The following is an 18,610-nucleotide window of genomic DNA, read 5'->3' as shown; positions in this document are numbered from 1 at the left end:
CACACACACACACACACACACATTAATGGACCATTATTTTTGGGAGTTTTGTCATTACATTTTCCCAATGAAAACTTTGATGGGAGAAGATTAACATGCTCTGCAGGGTGTATTGTCTAACAGTCAGTGGCATTTCCCACCGTGGTGACTTGGATCTAATAGCAGGTCACAGACAAAGACAACACCCACCCATTGCTTCGACAGCCAGCATTGCAAGGAGCAGGAAGGACAGCATGGTCTCTCAAACAGCAGGTTATTTCCTTCAGACACAGCTCTGCAGGAAGAAAGAACAAAAATACTGACATCTGAGGTGACTGAATCTTATAATAATGACATCACAGTAACACAGCAACATAAGTAAAGTAGCTCTACATACTAGACTGATAAAACAGAAAAAGATGTGGCGGATTGGCCACAAGGATTAGCAACTGCGTTTACTTTTTCTAACAGCTATGCTTTTGCTCAGTTTTGCATGTGGTTTAAATTTGGAAAATAGACACAAGCTAATTGATCATAAGATTTTGAATAAACTACGTGAAAGACAATCTTTCTAACAAAAAATGAAAGTTTGTATGAAGGTGACTACTTCACTCTTTTCCCCGAATTACTCAAGACTTTCATCAAGAATAGAGCTGAAATGACGAACGGGGAGTTCCAAAATTAGGTGGAAACAGCAGAGTCATTGTCTCTGGTTTTTAGAGAGCGGTGAGCTCAGGAGGGAGTCGACACAGACCAGACTAGACTAGATATCTCCTCTCCTCCATCCTCCCATGCATACAGTATTTATAGGGTATTTGTCTCTGCTACAACAGTAGAGGTCACTATTTGTCTATGTATTATCTCAGACAAGAGCGGGGACTTGTATTTTGGATGATGCTGAATGTAGGCTTGTCTGTTTTTTTTCCTTCCCATTGTTCCCTCTCTTTTTTATGATCTGACGTCAGTGTTAAAAATACTGAATATAAAATCTAAATGCAATGCTGTAAAGATCCTTGACGGTTGAAAAGAACCACTCTGTATTCTCAGTGATTTGAAAATCTATGAATGTTTCAATTAAAAATGTCTTCAAAATCTGTTAATTTTCACAAGCAATTTTTTTTGAAGTGCTCTATTGTACTGTGACTAAAATAAAAAAAGAAACTAAATATGTGCAATGATAAATACAGAAGATCAAAACCTAACTAAAGCATGAAATGTCAAAGATACTTTGAATCTGAAACCATCTGATACCAAGTAATTATTAAACAGAATCCCAATTTCTCAATAACACAAGCAGCCTTATTGAGCAAAAAGGGGGCTGTTACATATTTAAGAACCAGTTTATCAAATCAAAAAGAAATAGGGATGAACAACAGCAAACTCTGGAGTTTGTTTTTCAGGAATAAGAGAAAGTCCCCAAAGGAAGCCAGAAAGCCACAGCAATGATGGACAAATTGTAGAATTTACTGTCCTATATAAAATTCCATGTCAACTAAAAGAAATGCAGGCAATCACGTTATATGATTAAGACTGGATACCCAATGTGTTCAGATGTCACATATTAATTTAACATACTTATAGCTGCATTTTAAGTTTAACTACTGGATTTATTTTCTTTATTAAATAGATATTATTTATATGACTTTAATTGTAAAAATAATTGTTTCAATTGATATTTAGATAAGTACAAATAACACTGATATTAGATCAGTGCTTAGTATAGACCGATACCCAAACCCAGGGTTACAGAAGGAAGAAGAAAATGGTATGGGAATGTCTCTCATTTCATCTGTGATTTCAGTTATTTAACTGCACTTCTTATTTTCACCACCAGAGGGTTATTAACCATTATTTAACTAACCGCTGTGTATTCCTTCACAACTTTCACAAATTTCAAGGTGTGGCAGGGTGCTGTCCACTTGGCTGTCCAATATCCGGCCAGGTAGAAACTTTGAACACTATATTTGACATTTTTTTCAATTATTACAACAATACAGTTATATCTGTTAATAAAATGTACAATAAAAGAAAAAAGAAAAAACAATGAAAAAAAAAACACACAAGCATAAAGATACAGAGACAAAAACAACAACATAAAAAAACATTACACACAAAACTCAAAACAAAACAAAAACAAAAACAGAATCCTCCCTACATTATCATTCCACAGAATCATCCAGTACAGGTCCCAATGGATTACTCATAAAACGCATAAACTGTCCCCAGATTTCCCAAAAGTCAATAGATTTCCCTTTAATGGCATATGTCAATTTCTCTAATGCAAGACAATTTGAGAGTTCTTTGTACCATTGCTTAATGTCTGGTTTGGCTGGGTTCTTCCAAAACAATATCGTATGTTTCGCCTGGAGAAGAGAGTAAGTTATCATACTCTTCTTTTTACTGTTTATTTTGAAGTTATCAGGAAATATACCTAAGATACACAATTGTGGATAAATAGGAATATCTTCTGAGATAATCTGGGATAAGATACCAAGTATGTCTTTCCAAAACTTTGCGATCTCTGGGCATTGCCATAAGCAGCGACATAATGTACCTCTCTCCACGTTACACTTTACACATTGGTCAGGTATATTAGGATCAAAATGATTAAGTAGAGAGGGAGTAATATACGTTTGCATAAGCCACTTGTATTGTAATAACTTGTACCTGGTATTAATGTTCTGTGTTTGGGCTTTGTAGCAAGCCCTCTCCCAAACTTCAGCACTTATTTCTATATTTAGATCGTTACACCAGGCCAATCAAGTAGAAACTGCTTTTATACAATTTGGATAGCCAGAAAATAACCTACACTTCAAAAACTCAAAATCTTAACAAGAATATTTGTCTTATTTCTAGTTAAAATGTCTCATTTTTAGTCAAGAAAATCTCATTACACTTAAAACAAGACTCATCACTGGAAAAAACAACAATTTTCACCTGTTTCAAGTAGATTTTCACTTAAAATAAGTAGAAAAATCTGCCAGTGGAACAAGATTTTTTTGCTTGCAATGAGAAGATAAATCTTGTCCCACTGGCAGATTTTTCTACTTATTTCAAGTGAAAAAAAAAATGTACTTGAAACAGGTGAAAATTGTCAATTAACAAGTTATTTTTCTGGTAATGACTCTTGTTTTAAGTTTGATGAGATTTTTTTGACTAAAAATGAGACATTTTAACTAGAAATAAGACAAACATTCCTGGTAAGATTTTGAGTTTTTTGCAGTGTAGATAACGCAGATCTGGGGACAGGTCAGTTGTCATTGTTTGGTGGGATGAATCATTTCAGCAGTGCAGCTCCACCTCTCTGCTTAGCTTACTTTTTCCATTAGACTTCTTTTATGGATTCAGCAGAGAGGATGTGGGCAGGATCTGGGTTCAACACAGTTTCCATCAAAGCTCTCACCACTTACCCTGCAGGCTTGCAGAAGTAGAGCAAGTCAAGACATCTGTAGCATTACATGAATCCCTATAGATTCCTAACCCCAGAGATAGATCATATGTTATTCAATGACTGAAAAGAGATACAAAAGTGGTAATGAATATTCTATGAAGAAAAAAAAAGGGCAGACATAAACCACATCCAATATTTCCAAAGGGGGATAATCCAAAGGATAGCATGATCCTAACTCTGCCAACACAGCAGACCACAGTCTGACTCAGGCAGCGAGTCCAGACACCAGGAAGCTATCAAAGCATGTTTTTTTGCTTTTTTTAACTGAATGACTCAAGTCCTATACTGCGTCCTTGTCAGCATGAATGCTTTCTTTCCCCTTCCCTTTCATTTCTGGATTTACTTCAACATCAGTGATGAAAACAGGCTAACCAAAATCACAGCTAACAACCTAAACATGATAGGGCGAAGAAAGAGAATGAGAAAGTTAAATTCAACATTTTTTTAAATGATGAAAGCATCAATAATTACCTAGAGAGGGCCACAAAAGAAAGGGTAGGCCTGAGGGTCTAAAATATATATAAATGACTGGTTGTAAGTCTGAACAGGATAAAGAAAATGAGCAGAGAACATGAATAGTCAGTTTATGAATCACAATCACTGTTGCATTTCATTTTGTCACATTGTAAGAACTACTGAGGTAAAAGAAAAGAACCTGATTCTTCAGATACCACGCATCATCATGTTTCATTGACATATGGTTAGCTTTCACAGCCAGGTTCCTTCAACTATCTAAAACCATTCACCCCTTGAGGAGAGGGACATTTCTAACTAAAATTGCAGCAGTATTTAGAATTTATTGGGCACTCTTAGGAATGACTGGATTCACTTTAGTCAGGCCATTTAATACATTGCTTAATAAAATTATACATTAGTTCATCTAACTGGAAAGAAGAGCTCCATAAACTTCAAGGAAGTTTTACGACCGTGAAGGGCCATAATAATATTACTTTTTAATAAAACTACTGAAAGTTTAATCTGAATTATTTTACTGGGTCATGCATTTGTCTTATTGCGATCCAATAACTGGCTAAATATAGTTGAATGAATAAAGACTTTTTCACAGGAGTCACTTTTCCATGAAATAGTTGATTAATCACAGGTGTTGCCAATCAAATTAATGAAGGCTCTATAGTTATACCAGAGAACGTTCATTAATTGTGTTAGTCACAATTGTTTTCACAAACTATTTCATGCAAATGACTGCCATGAAAACAGATTGTATGTCCTCGTACTAAGTATTGTGTACATCCGGGGGGAGCAAGTGAAGGAGTGTCCAATATTGTAATTGTCATAGGAAGATGTGTTACTGCAGACTGAGCCCTAGATGGTTTTTGCTGGTTTCAAAGTTAATGATTTTTACATTCTTTGAATTATCCCAGATACGTTACGCACAAGCACAGCCATTAAGCCATACATTTATGGGATTAATCTGTGGAATGTTTTGGAAATGGTAATTAAAGAGTGCAGTACATACCAAATATTTAAAAAAAAATATTGAAGAACAAGATGATCATAATGTATGAGTGTTTATGCAAGTGTCAGAACGTAAATAGATAATAGGTCCATTCAGTATATTGAATGTTTTCAATATAAAAAAAGTATATTATTTTTTTTCTTTTAATTGAGTTATTAATGCTCTGTATTTTTCATATGTAGGAGTTGACAGAAATTGATTATAAAAGGGTAGGCGGAATAATTTTCGGTCTTGTTTTGTTTATATATTTTGGTCTAATCTAATGCAATATTACCATTAACTTCATGTGTATTTGTTGTTTTTCTTCTGTATTTGAATTCTTATTTTGGAAATGACAAACAAAGTCTAAAATGAGATGTCTTTAAATGCTGGGTGAAGTTTTCGTCCATTGATTGCAGTGCAGCTTCTTCGTCTTTACTTTTAGAGTACTTACTACTTTTAAGAGTACAAGACTGAACTAAACGCCTCTTCAGAGGCAGTGAGCGGATCTACTTCTCAGTTACAGTAAAGCCTGATTTATGGTTCCGCGTTACACCAACGCAGAACCTACGGCGTAAAGTACGCGGCGACGCGCACCGTACGTTGTGCGTCTCTGCGTACCCTACGCCGTAACCTACGGCGTGGATTTAACGCAGAACCATAATTCAGGCTTCAGAGAGGCAGATACTGCTCCCCTGACTCCCTGCTCCCCCAGCTGTTGCGTGTTTTTCTAAATACCAGCTTTGCTTTAATCGTTTGATAAGTCTCGACTTGATAACGTGTCCATTAGTTCAATGTCTTAAATCTTACCATATTAGGGGGAAGAAACTTAAAACCCACCGGCCGTCCAGAGGTGGGGACTCTTTTTATTCCCCGTGGCAGTTCAGTATTCTCTCCACGAAACACCGACGACCCGCTCTGGACGTTTTGTTTTTAAATGTTGGATGGAAAGTGCAGGGGCTTTTTGCTTTGGTGTCGGGTTATTCCATTGATTTTAGGACTGTTCTCCTCCCAGGAACCACTCCTCGCTGCTTTGTCCAGCCGTGACGTCCTGCGGAGCCTCCACCCCCTCACACACACCGTTTAAAGGCTGATTTATGGTTCTGCGTTACAACAACGCAGAGCCTACGGCGTAGGGTACGCGGCGACGCGGCGACACCGTACTTTGCGCGTTCGCCTCGCCGCGTACCCTACGCAAGTTTAACTGTTTGCGTGAACACGCCGGTGAATGTAGGGGGTTTCCACGGAAAACTGCATGTGTTAATGAAATCTTAGATTCATCCTTTAATAATACAACAAAACAATTTTTAAATACCTAACTTAGGCTACTCAAGTGAAAAGAACACACAAAAAACTGCATAAAAAAAAATCCTGAACACACATTAAGAAACCTCTGTATCACCCCTTTTATAAAAATGAAAATACATTTGAAAAAAATTGTACACAATACAAAAAAATACAATAAAAAAACATTAAAAAAGTATCCAGTGTATTCATGATGATTCAAACATTTTCATTTAGAAACTATTAAAGACAACATTGAGGGTGTTTTCAAGTTCAATATTTGTATTTGTATGTATTTAGCTATTTATTTACATTTCTTTTTTTTTATTTCTTCATGTGCTGCTTTTGTAAAGTTTGATTACCTTGTTTACTTATTATTTGTATTTATCACTGGTGAGAATCCTTCAGAAGCCCACCTTGGATTTCTTTTTTCTCACCTGCACTGCACTAATTATTGTATTGTCACTATTTTTTTGTATTGTTTTTAATATGTGTGAACAAATAAACTAAACTAAACTAAACTAAATATATAATAAAGGCTCAAAATTACAAAAAAAAAACTGAATTTGTATTGGTTTGCACTATGCATTGTTCCATATGTTAGGGTTTAAAGGGTTACACATGGTTTGAAAATAAAAGGATTTTTATTCATACTCCCCTGTCTCTGCTATCAAATTAGAGCTGCCAGTAGAGTCGGAGTTATATGACTACTGTAAAAAAATGTAAAATAAATAAATGCTGGGAAAGTAAGTGTTTTTAGGTCAGTAAAGTGGATGGAGAGATGGACTTTCAACCCCTCCATGTCAGAGCCAATTTGAAAATAAAAGGACTTTACCTGTCCCACCTGTTGTTCTGCCTTTAAATCAAAAATACAAAACAGAGTAGATATTATACGATTAACATGTTATATTAGTAGCCAAAAAGAAGAAGAATAATTGTAATGTGAAAAAAATGTTTTATATTCATAAATTAAGGCCCAGGAATGAAGGGGTGACCTTTCATGGATGGGGAGTGTACCCCACCTTTTGCAAAGCAACAGAGATAGACTCACGCAAACTATTTTCCTGAATGGGACTGAGACAGGTAGGCTATAGAAATGGGATGGATGGATGTTAAGAAATGGCCTGGTAGCAACAAATATAGGCCCACAAATGAAGCCACACTAGAAACGAATAGTTAAAATAAAGCCTGTTTCTTCTGTCAAAGATTTAGAAAATAGTTGACACAGGGCTTGAATAAAACCAGTTCAGGATGTCCCTAATAACACTGTGTAACTACAGTAACATCTGTGGGACATTCTTTTCCCTTTTTTGTTTTTCAAATTAAGTCTATAAATGCCAAAGAAAGGTAGACACTACTCCAGTCTTTACTTCATAATGTGCCTTGTCACGGCACACAACTTCCCTGAAGCATAAATTATATACAATGAACCTTTACTCACACATCGTAATCTAGATAATCTGCTATTGCTACATTAGTAATTGCTATAGAGGTGTACTGCACTCTTAACCCGAATAAGTGTGTTGTATTGTTTGTGCTCGTATAAAAAGTGTTACATGGTATGAGTCAGTGAGGGTCATGATGTTAGAAAATATGAACCCTTTTGTACAAGTAAAAGTTTACTTAAGCTTATTTTTCACAACCTTATCAAAAGGAGAGAGCATCCTCCCACACATGGTGATGATTTCTTTTCTGACTGTCAATCTTGTTAAAAATTATTATTAGTGGTTATTTGTGGAATATCAGTAACTCAGTATTCCATAATACCTTTTTCCTGAAAAGAGTCCAATTCTGTTTTTACTAAAATATCAAGAAGATCTTGTTAAAATTTTCTCCGTACCTGTGATGGGGCTGCAAAAACAACATTCAAATGATTTGGTCAAAAGTAGGTTTTGCAGCTGTTAAACAATCAAAAACACTGAATAAAGGAATACCTGCTACAGATGACAGATAAATATGCCTAATTCTCTTTTTTTAACATTGATGATGGCTTTGACATTAGCTACTACAGAACAGTTAAAACACACCAAACATGCATACTTGGATGAAAAATCTGGTTTAAAATGTAGGCTTCACTCCAAAAGTTAATATTCAAATTTAATTCAGGTAATTATGTAACATGATGAGGCACAGCTGAGACGTGAAGGGGCGTCCAGTTTGTGAACTCAGAAAACAGTGTGTAAATGTTAGTAGATAGATAGATAGATAGATAGATAGATAGATAGATAGATAGATAGATAGATAGATAGATAGATAGATAGATAGATAGATAGATAGATAGATAGATAGATAGATAGATAGATAGATAGATAGATAGATAGATAGATAGATAGATAGATAGATAGATAGATAGATAGATAGATAGATGTGTGTAAAAGCAGTAAAGAGCAAACGAAGCTCCTTTTTTCACACGGACTTCAACGTCTCACGGATCACGTGACGAAAAACCAGGAAGTTGTTTGATTGTCAACAAGAGAGCGGTTTGTGTGCGCATGTATGTTTTCAAAAATGATTATTTTTCTGCATTAGTTACTTATATATTACTGTAGAAATGCTTAACATACGATACAACATAAAATGTTTGTTTAATTTAACCAATCAGATGTTTCTGAAGCGAATGCTAAGGAGCTAATGGAGCTGCATCGCTAACGCAACATTTATGTAAAATATTGAACAAATAGGACAGAACTGAAGTAATTAACACGTCTTATCGTGTGCACTTTATCTTGTAGCATAATTCATTGTATGTTGTATATTTTCTGAGCAGAGAGAGGTATCTTTAATGATAACATTTTGTGATTCGCTTTTTATTATACCTCTTTTCTTATCATTTTATTTAATTTATTTGTCATTTAAGCGTACTCTTAAATTAAATACTTTCTGAAAACCGTGAATGAGATGTACCTGCGGTATTCTACTGCCCTTAGTTTTCAGCAACTTGTGCTTTTTATTATTTTACCTTCTTTTCTCATAATTTAATTCATTTTATTTGTTATTTACTGTTTAATTATGTCTTGCCGCTTTTAATGTCAATGTAAAGCACTTTGAATTATCTTGTGTTGAATTGTGTTATACTGGACTGTCTCAGAAAATGAGAATATTGTGATTTTCTGTAATGCAATTAAAAAAATCAAAAATGTCATACATTCTGGATTCATTACAAATCAACTCAAATATTGCAAGCCTTTTATTATTCTAATATTACTGATCACGGCTTACAGCTTAAGAAAACTCAAATATCCTATCTCAAAAAATAAAAATATTCTGGGAATCTTATACTTAAACTGTAAACCATAATCAGCAATATTAAAATAATAAAAGGCTTGCAATATTTCAGTTTATTTGTAATGAATCCAGAATGTATGACATTTTTGCATTACAGAAAATAAAGAACTTTATCACAATATTCTAATTTTCTGAGACAGTCCTGTATAAATAAACTTGCCTTGCCTTGGGATCTCAAACCTATAACATTGCTAATTGTCGATGTAATGAGTTTGAATAAATATTATTCTCTGTGTTGCAGCGTTAAACATCATGATGGGCTCCTCAGAGTGGCACCTGTCCCTGAAGCTGGTGGATCAGCCCAAGTCCACCTTCCACTTCCCGGACATGATGCCTGGAGACGTTCCTCCTGGAGGATACAGAGTCTCCACCCTGAAGCAGCTGGTGGCTGCTCACCTCTCAGACTCCATCCCCGACCCCGAGCTCATAGGTCTGGAAACACAACACACACAGCTGTGGGGAAAAGTGTTCCCCCTTCCTGATTTCTTATTTTTTTGGCATGTTTGTCGCACTTAAATGTTTCAGATCATCAAACAAATTTAAATATTAGACAAAGATAACACAAGTAAACACAAAATGCAGTTTTTAAATGAAGTTTTTTTTTATTTACTTATTCTTTATTTCATTCATTGATAAAATAGAACAACAAACAATTTAATATAAACACAAACGTTCCTAAATTGTGAATGAAAGGGAGCAGAAAGAAGAAGAATCTTATTTAATCTGCCCCTTTTTCCCAAGAAATCAATTTACAAAGAACGTAAATTAAAAAACAACAACAAAGTAAATAAAAAACAAAAATAAAATATCTGCCGCCGTCACAGACAGTCACATTCTTCTTTAGATCCCAAGTTACAATTCAGTTAATACCATTCTACAACAAACAATGTTTATACCTTTCATGACAATGGGTATGTCAATCAAACGTAACTAACATATTTCATTATATTTACTTAACATACAGCTTTAATTGTTGAATGTAATATTTGATTTGAATTCTTTGTTTTCTTTGTTCAGATTGTTCCATAAACTGATTCCTTTCACAGAAACACAACGTTCCATCAATTTAGTCCTGAATCTTGGTTTTTTAAAGATCTCTGTTCCTTTTAAGTTATACTTGCTTTCTCTTTTTTCAAATCTTTTCTGAATGTTGATTGGTAAAGTTTTCTTATGAGCTTTAAACATAATTTGCAGAATACTATAATCTACTAATTCATGAAATTTCAACAATTGTAACTGAAGGGATAATGGATTTGTTGGATCTCTATATCGTTTTCTACTGGTTATTCTTATGGCTCTTTTTTGCTAAATGAAAATTGACTGAATATATGTTTTACAGGCATTTCCCCAAACTTCAACACAGTAGGTCAGATATGGAACAATCAGAGTGTTATATAAAATGTACAATGCTTTGTTGTCCAATGAATCCTTTACTTTATGTAACAGAGCATTATTAAGGGGAAAGAAAAATCCAAACCTACCCCTGTGTGAAAAAGTGATTCTTTAATATTAGATCTTTGTCTAATAATTACATTTGTTTGATGATCTGAAACATTTAAGTGCGACAAACGTGCAATAGAATAAGAAATCAGGAAGAGGGCAAACAGTTTTTCATACAACTGTACACTGTTTCTTGCTTGTGTCAGAAAAAGTGCACCAGACTGTTTCGTAACTTTTTGTCAAGATTAAGGCTGAGCTAAAAATGTAAGGTTTCCTAATGTGTCCTGTCTGTGTTTCTACCAGAGCTGGTTCACTGCGGACGGAAACTCAAGGATGACCTGACTCTAGACAACTGTGGCATTCAACCAGGATCAACTCTCCACATTCTCAAAAAGACATGGCCAGAACCAGAGAGCATTGCAGGTCGCTGTGTGTGTCAATGAATTATTGAAACAGTGTACGCTGGACTGAAAGTGACACTGTAATTCTGAACTACAGTTCACTTGTGTATGATTTTTTTTCTTTTTCTTTTCTGTACTCTAGAGCCTGTAAACAAACCGAATGCAGCCAGGGAGTTCCGACTGTTTCACGCTGCTCTTCATTCTCTCAACTCCACGTACAGAGACTCTGTAAGTAGAGGATTCTCGCAGACTATATGAGCTTCTTACATATTTACTTTTTTCAATCTTTATTTGGACCGTTTTGATTCATTTTACTCATTATTAGAATGATGGTTAGTCATCCTTCATGAGGTAGTCATGGGATTTCTGGCTGTAAGCATTTTTGACAATATCTGAACCCTCTTTAAGAATATAGGCGCCAATATTTAGACCACACGTAAAAAGCTATATATCATGTATCTGATTTGTTTCTGTACTCTGCTCACTCTGATAATGAAGGCTTTCTATTGTATTCTAAAAGAAGCTAGGAACTAAAGATTTTCCTTCAAATTCTGGCAGTTCCCACTGACATGAACATGTTTGAAATATTGAATTAAATGTAGCCTGTTAAATAACTATGTTAGAAAAGTGAAATATATTATAGCCCTATGGCTATGCATTGATTTTTAACTAAACTTATTCATAAAGTGATCTCGCAGGGAATAAGCGTTTCAGTGACTGAACAGGTCGGACCGAGACGAGTCAGATCTCTTCACACTTTTAAAAGCTCTTTTGATGGATCTCTTCATCAGGCGGTACTGACAGCTTGTGTTAAATGTTGCTATGTTTGTTGGTAGAGCTATTAAAAAAAATAAATAAATAAGGTCAAGATTGATTAATGAGTAACAACAAGAAGTAACGGTTCACGTTTTTTTTTTTTTTCCCCAGCTCTCTCTGGAGTGAGGGAGGGACAGAGTTAGTGGGGAGTGTGAGTTACAGAAGGTTACTTAATGTCCGATTAAACTGAGTCAGCACAAAAGGTTGTGTCTCATTTTATATCCCCTAAATTTCTGGATATAAATTAAATTGTTGAAATACCTTCCAGCCTGGCCTAGTACTTTAGTTCCTGTCCTGCTGTGAAAATGGTACGTAGCCTACAAAGATTTCTGGTCATTGTTTGTAAAAAAAAAATTGGTTTAACACAGAGAAATTGTTCTCACAAGTTAAACCGAGACACACAGAAGCCTTCAAGCAGTCAAACCTGCCAGTAAAACGGCTGTAACAGCAGAAAAAAATGAATTAATGTGGATTTAAATAAGGAATACTTTACAGAAATGGGTCGTCCATCATGTGTAAACTTTGTTTAAAAAATAGAACGTGGTGGCAGCATCTTAAAATAATCATGAAGTATAACAAAAGCAATAGACATCTTCAAAAAAAAACACAGGTAAACCTAAAGCTAATATCAGATCCTTAATTATTTATTCTGGAAAACATGGTATGGATTTTTTGTTTTTTTGTTGTTTTTTTTTTTAAACCTGATCAAAACGTCCAGTGATTATGCTGAAAACAGTTGATCTGAAGGACAAACCACTGGAAGGAAATAGTTTAAAAAAAATGTTCTGTTTAGATTTTCTTTTGTTGGATTTGCATACAGAGAGAAATAACTTCAGTTAAAATCAGATAAGATTAATATTACATTCAATATTTAGTTCTTATTGGGATGTGTAGTCATCTTCAGAAGCATCTGGGTTTTGCAGCTCACATTTAGTGACAATATCTCAAATATCCTGTGAAGAAGAGCCATCTGAGACTGTGCACACCAGCCAAGGCCGAAACAAAAAAGAAGAAAAGAGTCCTGGATCCAAACAAACCAGACACATAACTTCCCTTGCATAATTAATAACTATTTTTTTTATTTTTTCTCAAATTATTCGACATCTGCTGCCTGACACACTGTGGAACACTAATAAAGCTACCCCTGCCTGTTCACTTCACAAATGCTTCGGGATTTTAATATTTCCCAGTATTTGGACACGTGTTCACGGCTGGGAGAATACTTGGCTCGAGTAATCGGATTCTTTTTTTTTTTTTTCTTGTCCTTTGGCTGCTGTCACAGCTCTCTTCACAGCTGTCTGCTCCTGATTGGATCGCCCCAGATGCTTCGGGTGAACAGGATTCCAGATAGCTAGAGGCTCGTTACAGTTTATCTTCAGCGGGAGCAGGTTTAGCTTTTAAAGGCTGGCAGCTTTCCATGGAAGAAACATAGCAACGCGTTGGACTGAGTGATAAACAGATTAGAATAGACTGGTGAAACAATTATAGCGAATTCCTAGACGGGTGTGTAATGATGTATAAGTTCATGACTAATACTGATGCCTATGGCCACTATTTCTGCAACAGTTGGCAAGTGATGCTGCTTTTTCTGCTGCACATGAATGAACCGTCCTTTCCCATTTCTCAGGTATATAAAATGCTGACAAACAAGGAGTCTCTGGATCAGATCATTGTGGCCACGCCAGGGCTCAGGTCGGACCCAGTTGCTCTGGGTAAGGACACACCGAGTTCCACTCACACCTTTTGGCCCCTCTAACTCTTTTTCCTTCGATAGTTATGTAAATAATGACATTTCTCCTTACAATGTTCAGGAGTGCTTCAGGATAAGGATCTTTTTGTGCAGTTCACCGACCCCAACATGCTAGACGTGTGAGTGTTTGAAGTTTGAAGTTTTATTTGGATCCCCATTAGCTGCAGCAAAACTAGCTATTCTTCCTGGGGTCCGACACAAAAATAATATACAATACAAGACAAAAATTAAAAGCAAACCTAAAGAGGTAGTAGAAGAAAAAGAAAAGAAACAAAAAAAGTAAAAAAAAAAAAAGGAAATTCTACTACAAAATATATTCTAGATTTCTGTCAAATAAGACCAGTGCTCTTTTTGACACACATTAAGGTTACAGTCAATCCGAAACATTTAGATGTAATGCATTTACAATACAAAATCATACCTTCTTAAAATAGCATCAACAAATTCAAACAATGTATAGTCATCGAAAATGCATTTAAGTTATAATCACTTTAATCACATTTTTAGTAACCCAATAGCCATTTAATAATAATTAAATAAGTTTTATATGTATTTATTTAAGAGATGTTTCTTCACTAATAATTTGAATTCTCTTATGCTAGTAGTGTGACTCTCTGTCTTATGATTAATGATGTTTGACTAGCTGCCACGGATGGTCATTTTAAGTTCTTAATCTCTTCCTCTCTGTCTGATAGATTAATCAGTTCACACCCGGCGCTCGTCAATGCCATCATCCTGGTGCTTCACTCTGTAGCGGGCAGCATGCCCGCTCAGTCCAGTGCCAGCTCCTCTCGCAGCGTCTCTGCCAGCTCCTACAGTGAAATGCCAGGTGAGCGAGATGCATGAGTCAATACACTTTTGCAAGATTTTATGGAGTGTAACGGAGCATCGCTAATAGTTGTAAAGTGCTGCGAGGAACTGATGCAGCAACATTTGAACAAATACAAATACTTTTACACGTCAAATTAACTTGTTGATGATGGGATTTTTGGCAGGAGGCTTCATGTTTGAAGGCATGTCAGACGATGAGGACGACTTCCAGTCTGTGAGCTTTTACCCGTCATCAGTCAATATTTACTGAAAGTAATGTGTGACTCTTTGCTGACTGTTGCTATATGAGCTTGTGTATTATCTGAATGTGTGACAGGGGAGTCCAGCAGGTCCCTCCAACAGAGGCCTCTCTGCAGGCGTTAGACCGGTGTCTCTGGGACACAGTGGAGCGACGGGTCCACGACCGATAACTCAGAGTGAGCTGGCGACGGCTCTGGCCCTCGCCAGCACTCCTGACAGCAGCGCCGTCACTCCAACCACAGCGAGCCAGGTGAGACTGCACAACTGCTGCGGGTTTCTTAAAACCATAAAATGAGCTGACGTAGGGTTTATATTGAAAGGGGAAAAAAAAAGACAACTCGTCACCGATGTTCATTTGGTTTAAAAGCAGAAGTCCTGCTGCATCGCTGCTCTCCTTTTATGTACTTCACTTTCTTCCTGTCTTTGATTAAAGGGGACCTATTGTGAAAAACACGTTTTCTTGCTTTAACATATATAAAGTGGTCTCCCCTCAGCCTGCCAACTCAGAGAAGGAGGAAAGCAACCAAATTCTGCAGTGTCTGTACAGCCGCCCGGACGAGCCGTCCAGTGTGATGTGGATCTACGAGCCGTTCAGATTCTGCTCCCGTTGTTACGTAACGACGGGCGCCATTTACATAGGTTGGCCTCCGATGCGTGAAACCACGCCCACAACTAACTCCACCGGCCGGAGCTCCCGCCATTTTTTTGTAGCGGTGTATCGCGTCATTCAGGCAGCCAATCAGCACAGAGCCTCATTATCATAGCCCCGCCCACTCAGAATCCCACATAGATAATGTGGTTAGAGACTGTGATGATAAAGACATGGCTCAGAGGCTGAATTTCTAATTTATTTAGCAAAAACAATCAAAAGCTTGTTTTTAAGACATTCAAGGCCTGTTTAAAATAGGTATTAGATGCCATAATAGGTCCCCTTTAAGGCGGACCCCTCCAGTGGTGGAGCTCCTCTTCTATACTATATGAGCTTCTTACATATTTACTTTTTTTCAATCTTTCTTTGATTTGTTTTGAGTCATTTTACTCATTATTAGAATGATGGCTTGCCATCTTTCATGAGGTAGTCCTGGGATTTCTGGCTGTCAGCATTTTTGACAATATCTGAACACTCTTTAAGAATATTGGGGCCAAGATTTAGACCACACGTAAAAAGCTATATATCATATATCTGATTTGTTTCTGTTACTTTTTGCTCACTGTGTAAAAAAAAATAAAAAAATATTAAAACCAATTATGATATATAATAATTATATAAAATGCCAAAGCTGAATTTTAACCAAAAGTACTACCTTCTTTTATCCCCCTGACTAAAATAACTAGAATATTCTCCTAATTTTATTGTATGCAAGTCATTCTATGACAATGAAGGCTTTCTATTGTATTCTGAAAGAAGCTAGGAACTAAAGAGTTTCCTTCAAATTCTGGCAGTTCCCACCGACATGAACAAGTTTGAAATATTGAATTAGATGTAGCCTGTTAAATAACTATGTTAGGATTTATATTGAAAGGGGAAAAAAAGACAACTCATCACCGATGTTCATTTGGTTTATAAGCAGAAGTCCTGCTGCATCGCTGCTCTCCTTTTATGTACTTCACTTTCATCCTGTCTTTGATGAAGGCGGACCCCTCCAGCGGTGGAGCTCCTCTGCCGGTAGGGACGCCGGTCAGTAACGATCTCTTCAGCCAGGCTCTGCAGCAAGCTCTGCAGGCCACCAACATGTCTGCGTTACAGGTGAGATCACAGAGTTCTCAGGCGGGATAATGACACGCATAACAGCGACCTGCTGGTGTGTGGGCCAGAGACTACACTGAAAAAAATCAATCTAAGCGCATGTAAATATAACATATTTAAATCTGTGATATTAACAATTAAAAATTATGTTTGTTGCTTTACATGAATACATCTAGTTTTGAACTTAATCTGCATTTGTTCAAAAAACAAGACATTTTGCATTTTTTCCTTAACAAGCAGTGTTTCTGTAATCCCAGGCAATCTTTTCATTTACACACAAACAACAAGCAATGATCTTGTTCTATTTACTTTTAGAAAAGGGGAAAAAAAAAAAAAAAAAAAAGCCAGTGAGGCATGTTTTTGTTTATGATTGTTATGATTTGTATTATACTGTATTTATTATGATTATTATTTAACTATATATATATATATATATATATATATAGTTTTTCATTCATTCATTAATTTTCCTTTAACAATTTTAATCTATTGGGCAGATTTACCAACGTTTAGATGAAACATGCTTTATTTTGTTTTATGTACAACACAACAGTAAAAAATATCTTGCTTGATCTACTTTAAAAAAATTATGCGACTTTTTCGCATGAGATTTTTATGTAGATCAAGAAAGACTAGTCTTTGTATAAACTACTTAATTTTTAGTATGTACAAAATCCATTTGCAAGTAAAGTCAACTTAATTTTTGTTAAGTAAAGTCAACTAATTTTGATAAATAAAGTAACCTTAACACAATTAAGTTGACTGTACTTGCAAAATCTATTATTTACATACATAAAATTGAGTAGTTTATACAAAGACCAGTCTTTCTTGATGCAAAAAGTTGACTTATTTTTTTTAAGTAGCTCAAGCACAATATTTGTATCAGTGTCTCCTCTGAACATGTGTTTGTTCCGGCAGGGCCGATGGCAGTCCCAGATGCAGCAGCTCAGGGACATGGGCATCCAGGACGAGGAGCTGATGCTCAGGGCTCTGCAGGCCACGGACGGCGACATCCAGGCTGCCCTGGAGCTCATATTCGCTGGAGGTCAGGGGCTGTAAACTCAAACCGCTTCCTGCAGATGAGAGAGCAGGACAAAGCTGGCCTCTGCTGCACATGAACAATAAGGACATTCGGACTCAACACCATCTAGACTTCTTATTGTCACCTCATTCACATTGAAATATACAAACTGAACTGCTTCACCGGAGCTTCACAAGCCACAGCAGCTCAAAACTTTTGTATGAAAGTGACAATAAATGTAATGTGTACATCATTATCATCTGTCTCTTTTTTTAATGGTGCAAACATATTCACATATTTGGCTGCAGTATTCACACTTGAAACATAAAAAACAGAGCTAAGAAGGAATTATAACATTTTTAATGTCATTTGAAGGTTTAGAATATTTCTATTGTCCTGCCATGGACAGTGACATTAATACACGTTTTTTAAAGAGGTTATTTGATCCATAATGGGCAAGGGTTGGTTTTAAACTAAAGCTAAATTAATAGTTTAATTCTTTTTTGTTCATTCAAAACAAACAAACTTCACAGCAGTTTATTTTAATTTAACCAAGAACATGCTCAGTTGACTTTTTCTTTTTTTTAACGAATCTTTTTATTAGTTTTTTTTCTTTTCCAGTTCACATATATAAACAGTAAACATAATTCAATAAACAATTCAAAGTGGTAAAGCGTTTCTGTTGGCAATTGTTGTATAAAAGGTGCTACAAGGGTAGCAAACAGAAATCCTAACATAAGCCAGATCGGCTTCCAACAATCCCATATTATCTGTCAACCCTCCCTACCCACCCACTCTACCCAAATCGAAAATAAAACAAAAGAAATAATGAATAGATAAGTAGCTAAATAAGGACAAGGACAACGGTGAAAATCAGTGGACTTTTTCAACCCCAACACCTCCGTTACA

The 18,610-nt window shown here is 36.0% G+C and overlaps 2 protein-coding genes across 3 annotated transcripts in view; one reads left to right on the top strand and one right to left on the bottom strand.

The window, feature by feature from the left end:
- The window catches only part of cd276 (CD276 molecule), a 122,779-nt gene extending 116,852 nt beyond the window's left edge, over window positions 1-5,927 (bottom strand). The window contains exons 1-2 of one of the 2 annotated variants that reach the window (XM_061746251.1): window positions 5,697-5,927; window positions 190-274 (exon numbers count right to left, since the gene is read on the bottom strand). In XM_061746251.1, the coding sequence (XP_061602235.1) occupies window positions 190-235 (46 nt within the window). In that variant the 5' untranslated portion in view covers window positions 236-274; window positions 5,697-5,927. The remainder of the gene's footprint in view (window positions 1-189; window positions 275-5,696) is intronic. The other variant, XM_061746252.1, reaches the window with a different exon arrangement.
- A 3,769-nt stretch (window positions 5,928-9,696) lies between these two features.
- On the top strand, window positions 9,697-17,957 carry ubl7b (ubiquitin-like 7b (bone marrow stromal cell-derived)). The gene is made up of 10 exons (XM_061711313.1): window positions 9,697-9,885; window positions 11,199-11,318; window positions 11,439-11,524; window positions 13,740-13,824; window positions 13,924-13,981; window positions 14,558-14,691; window positions 14,858-14,907; window positions 15,010-15,183; window positions 16,567-16,680; window positions 17,599-17,957. The coding sequence occupies exons 1-10, from the start codon at window positions 9,708-9,710 to the stop codon at window positions 17,737-17,739; spliced, it is 1,140 nt and encodes a 379-aa protein (XP_061567297.1). The 5' UTR covers window positions 9,697-9,707; the 3' UTR covers window positions 17,740-17,957.
- The last annotated feature ends 653 nt before the right edge of the window (window positions 17,958-18,610 follow it).

The sequence above is a fragment of the Cololabis saira genome, chromosome 2 (genome assembly GCF_033807715.1).
Source record: "Cololabis saira isolate AMF1-May2022 chromosome 2, fColSai1.1, whole genome shotgun sequence".
NCBI classification, from domain to species: Eukaryota; Metazoa; Chordata; class Actinopteri; order Beloniformes; family Belonidae; genus Cololabis; species Cololabis saira.
This window is presented reverse-complemented; position numbering and strand designations above follow the sequence as displayed.

What these genes read in the sequence shown, in the direction of transcription:
- ubl7b (XM_061711313.1), top strand. Translation starts at nt 9,708, where the DNA reads ATGATGGGCTCCTCAGAGTGGCACCTGTCCCTGAAGCTGGTGGATCAG. An exon ending in CCCCGACCCCGAGCTCATAG is followed by an intron (nt 9,886 to 11,198) that starts GTCTGGAAACAC and finishes TGTTTCTACCAG; the next exon opens with AGCTGGTTCACTGCGGACGG. An exon ending in GACCCCAACATGCTAGACGT is followed by an intron (nt 13,982 to 14,557) that starts GTGAGTGTTTGA and finishes TCTGTCTGATAG; the next exon opens with ATTAATCAGTTCACACCCGG.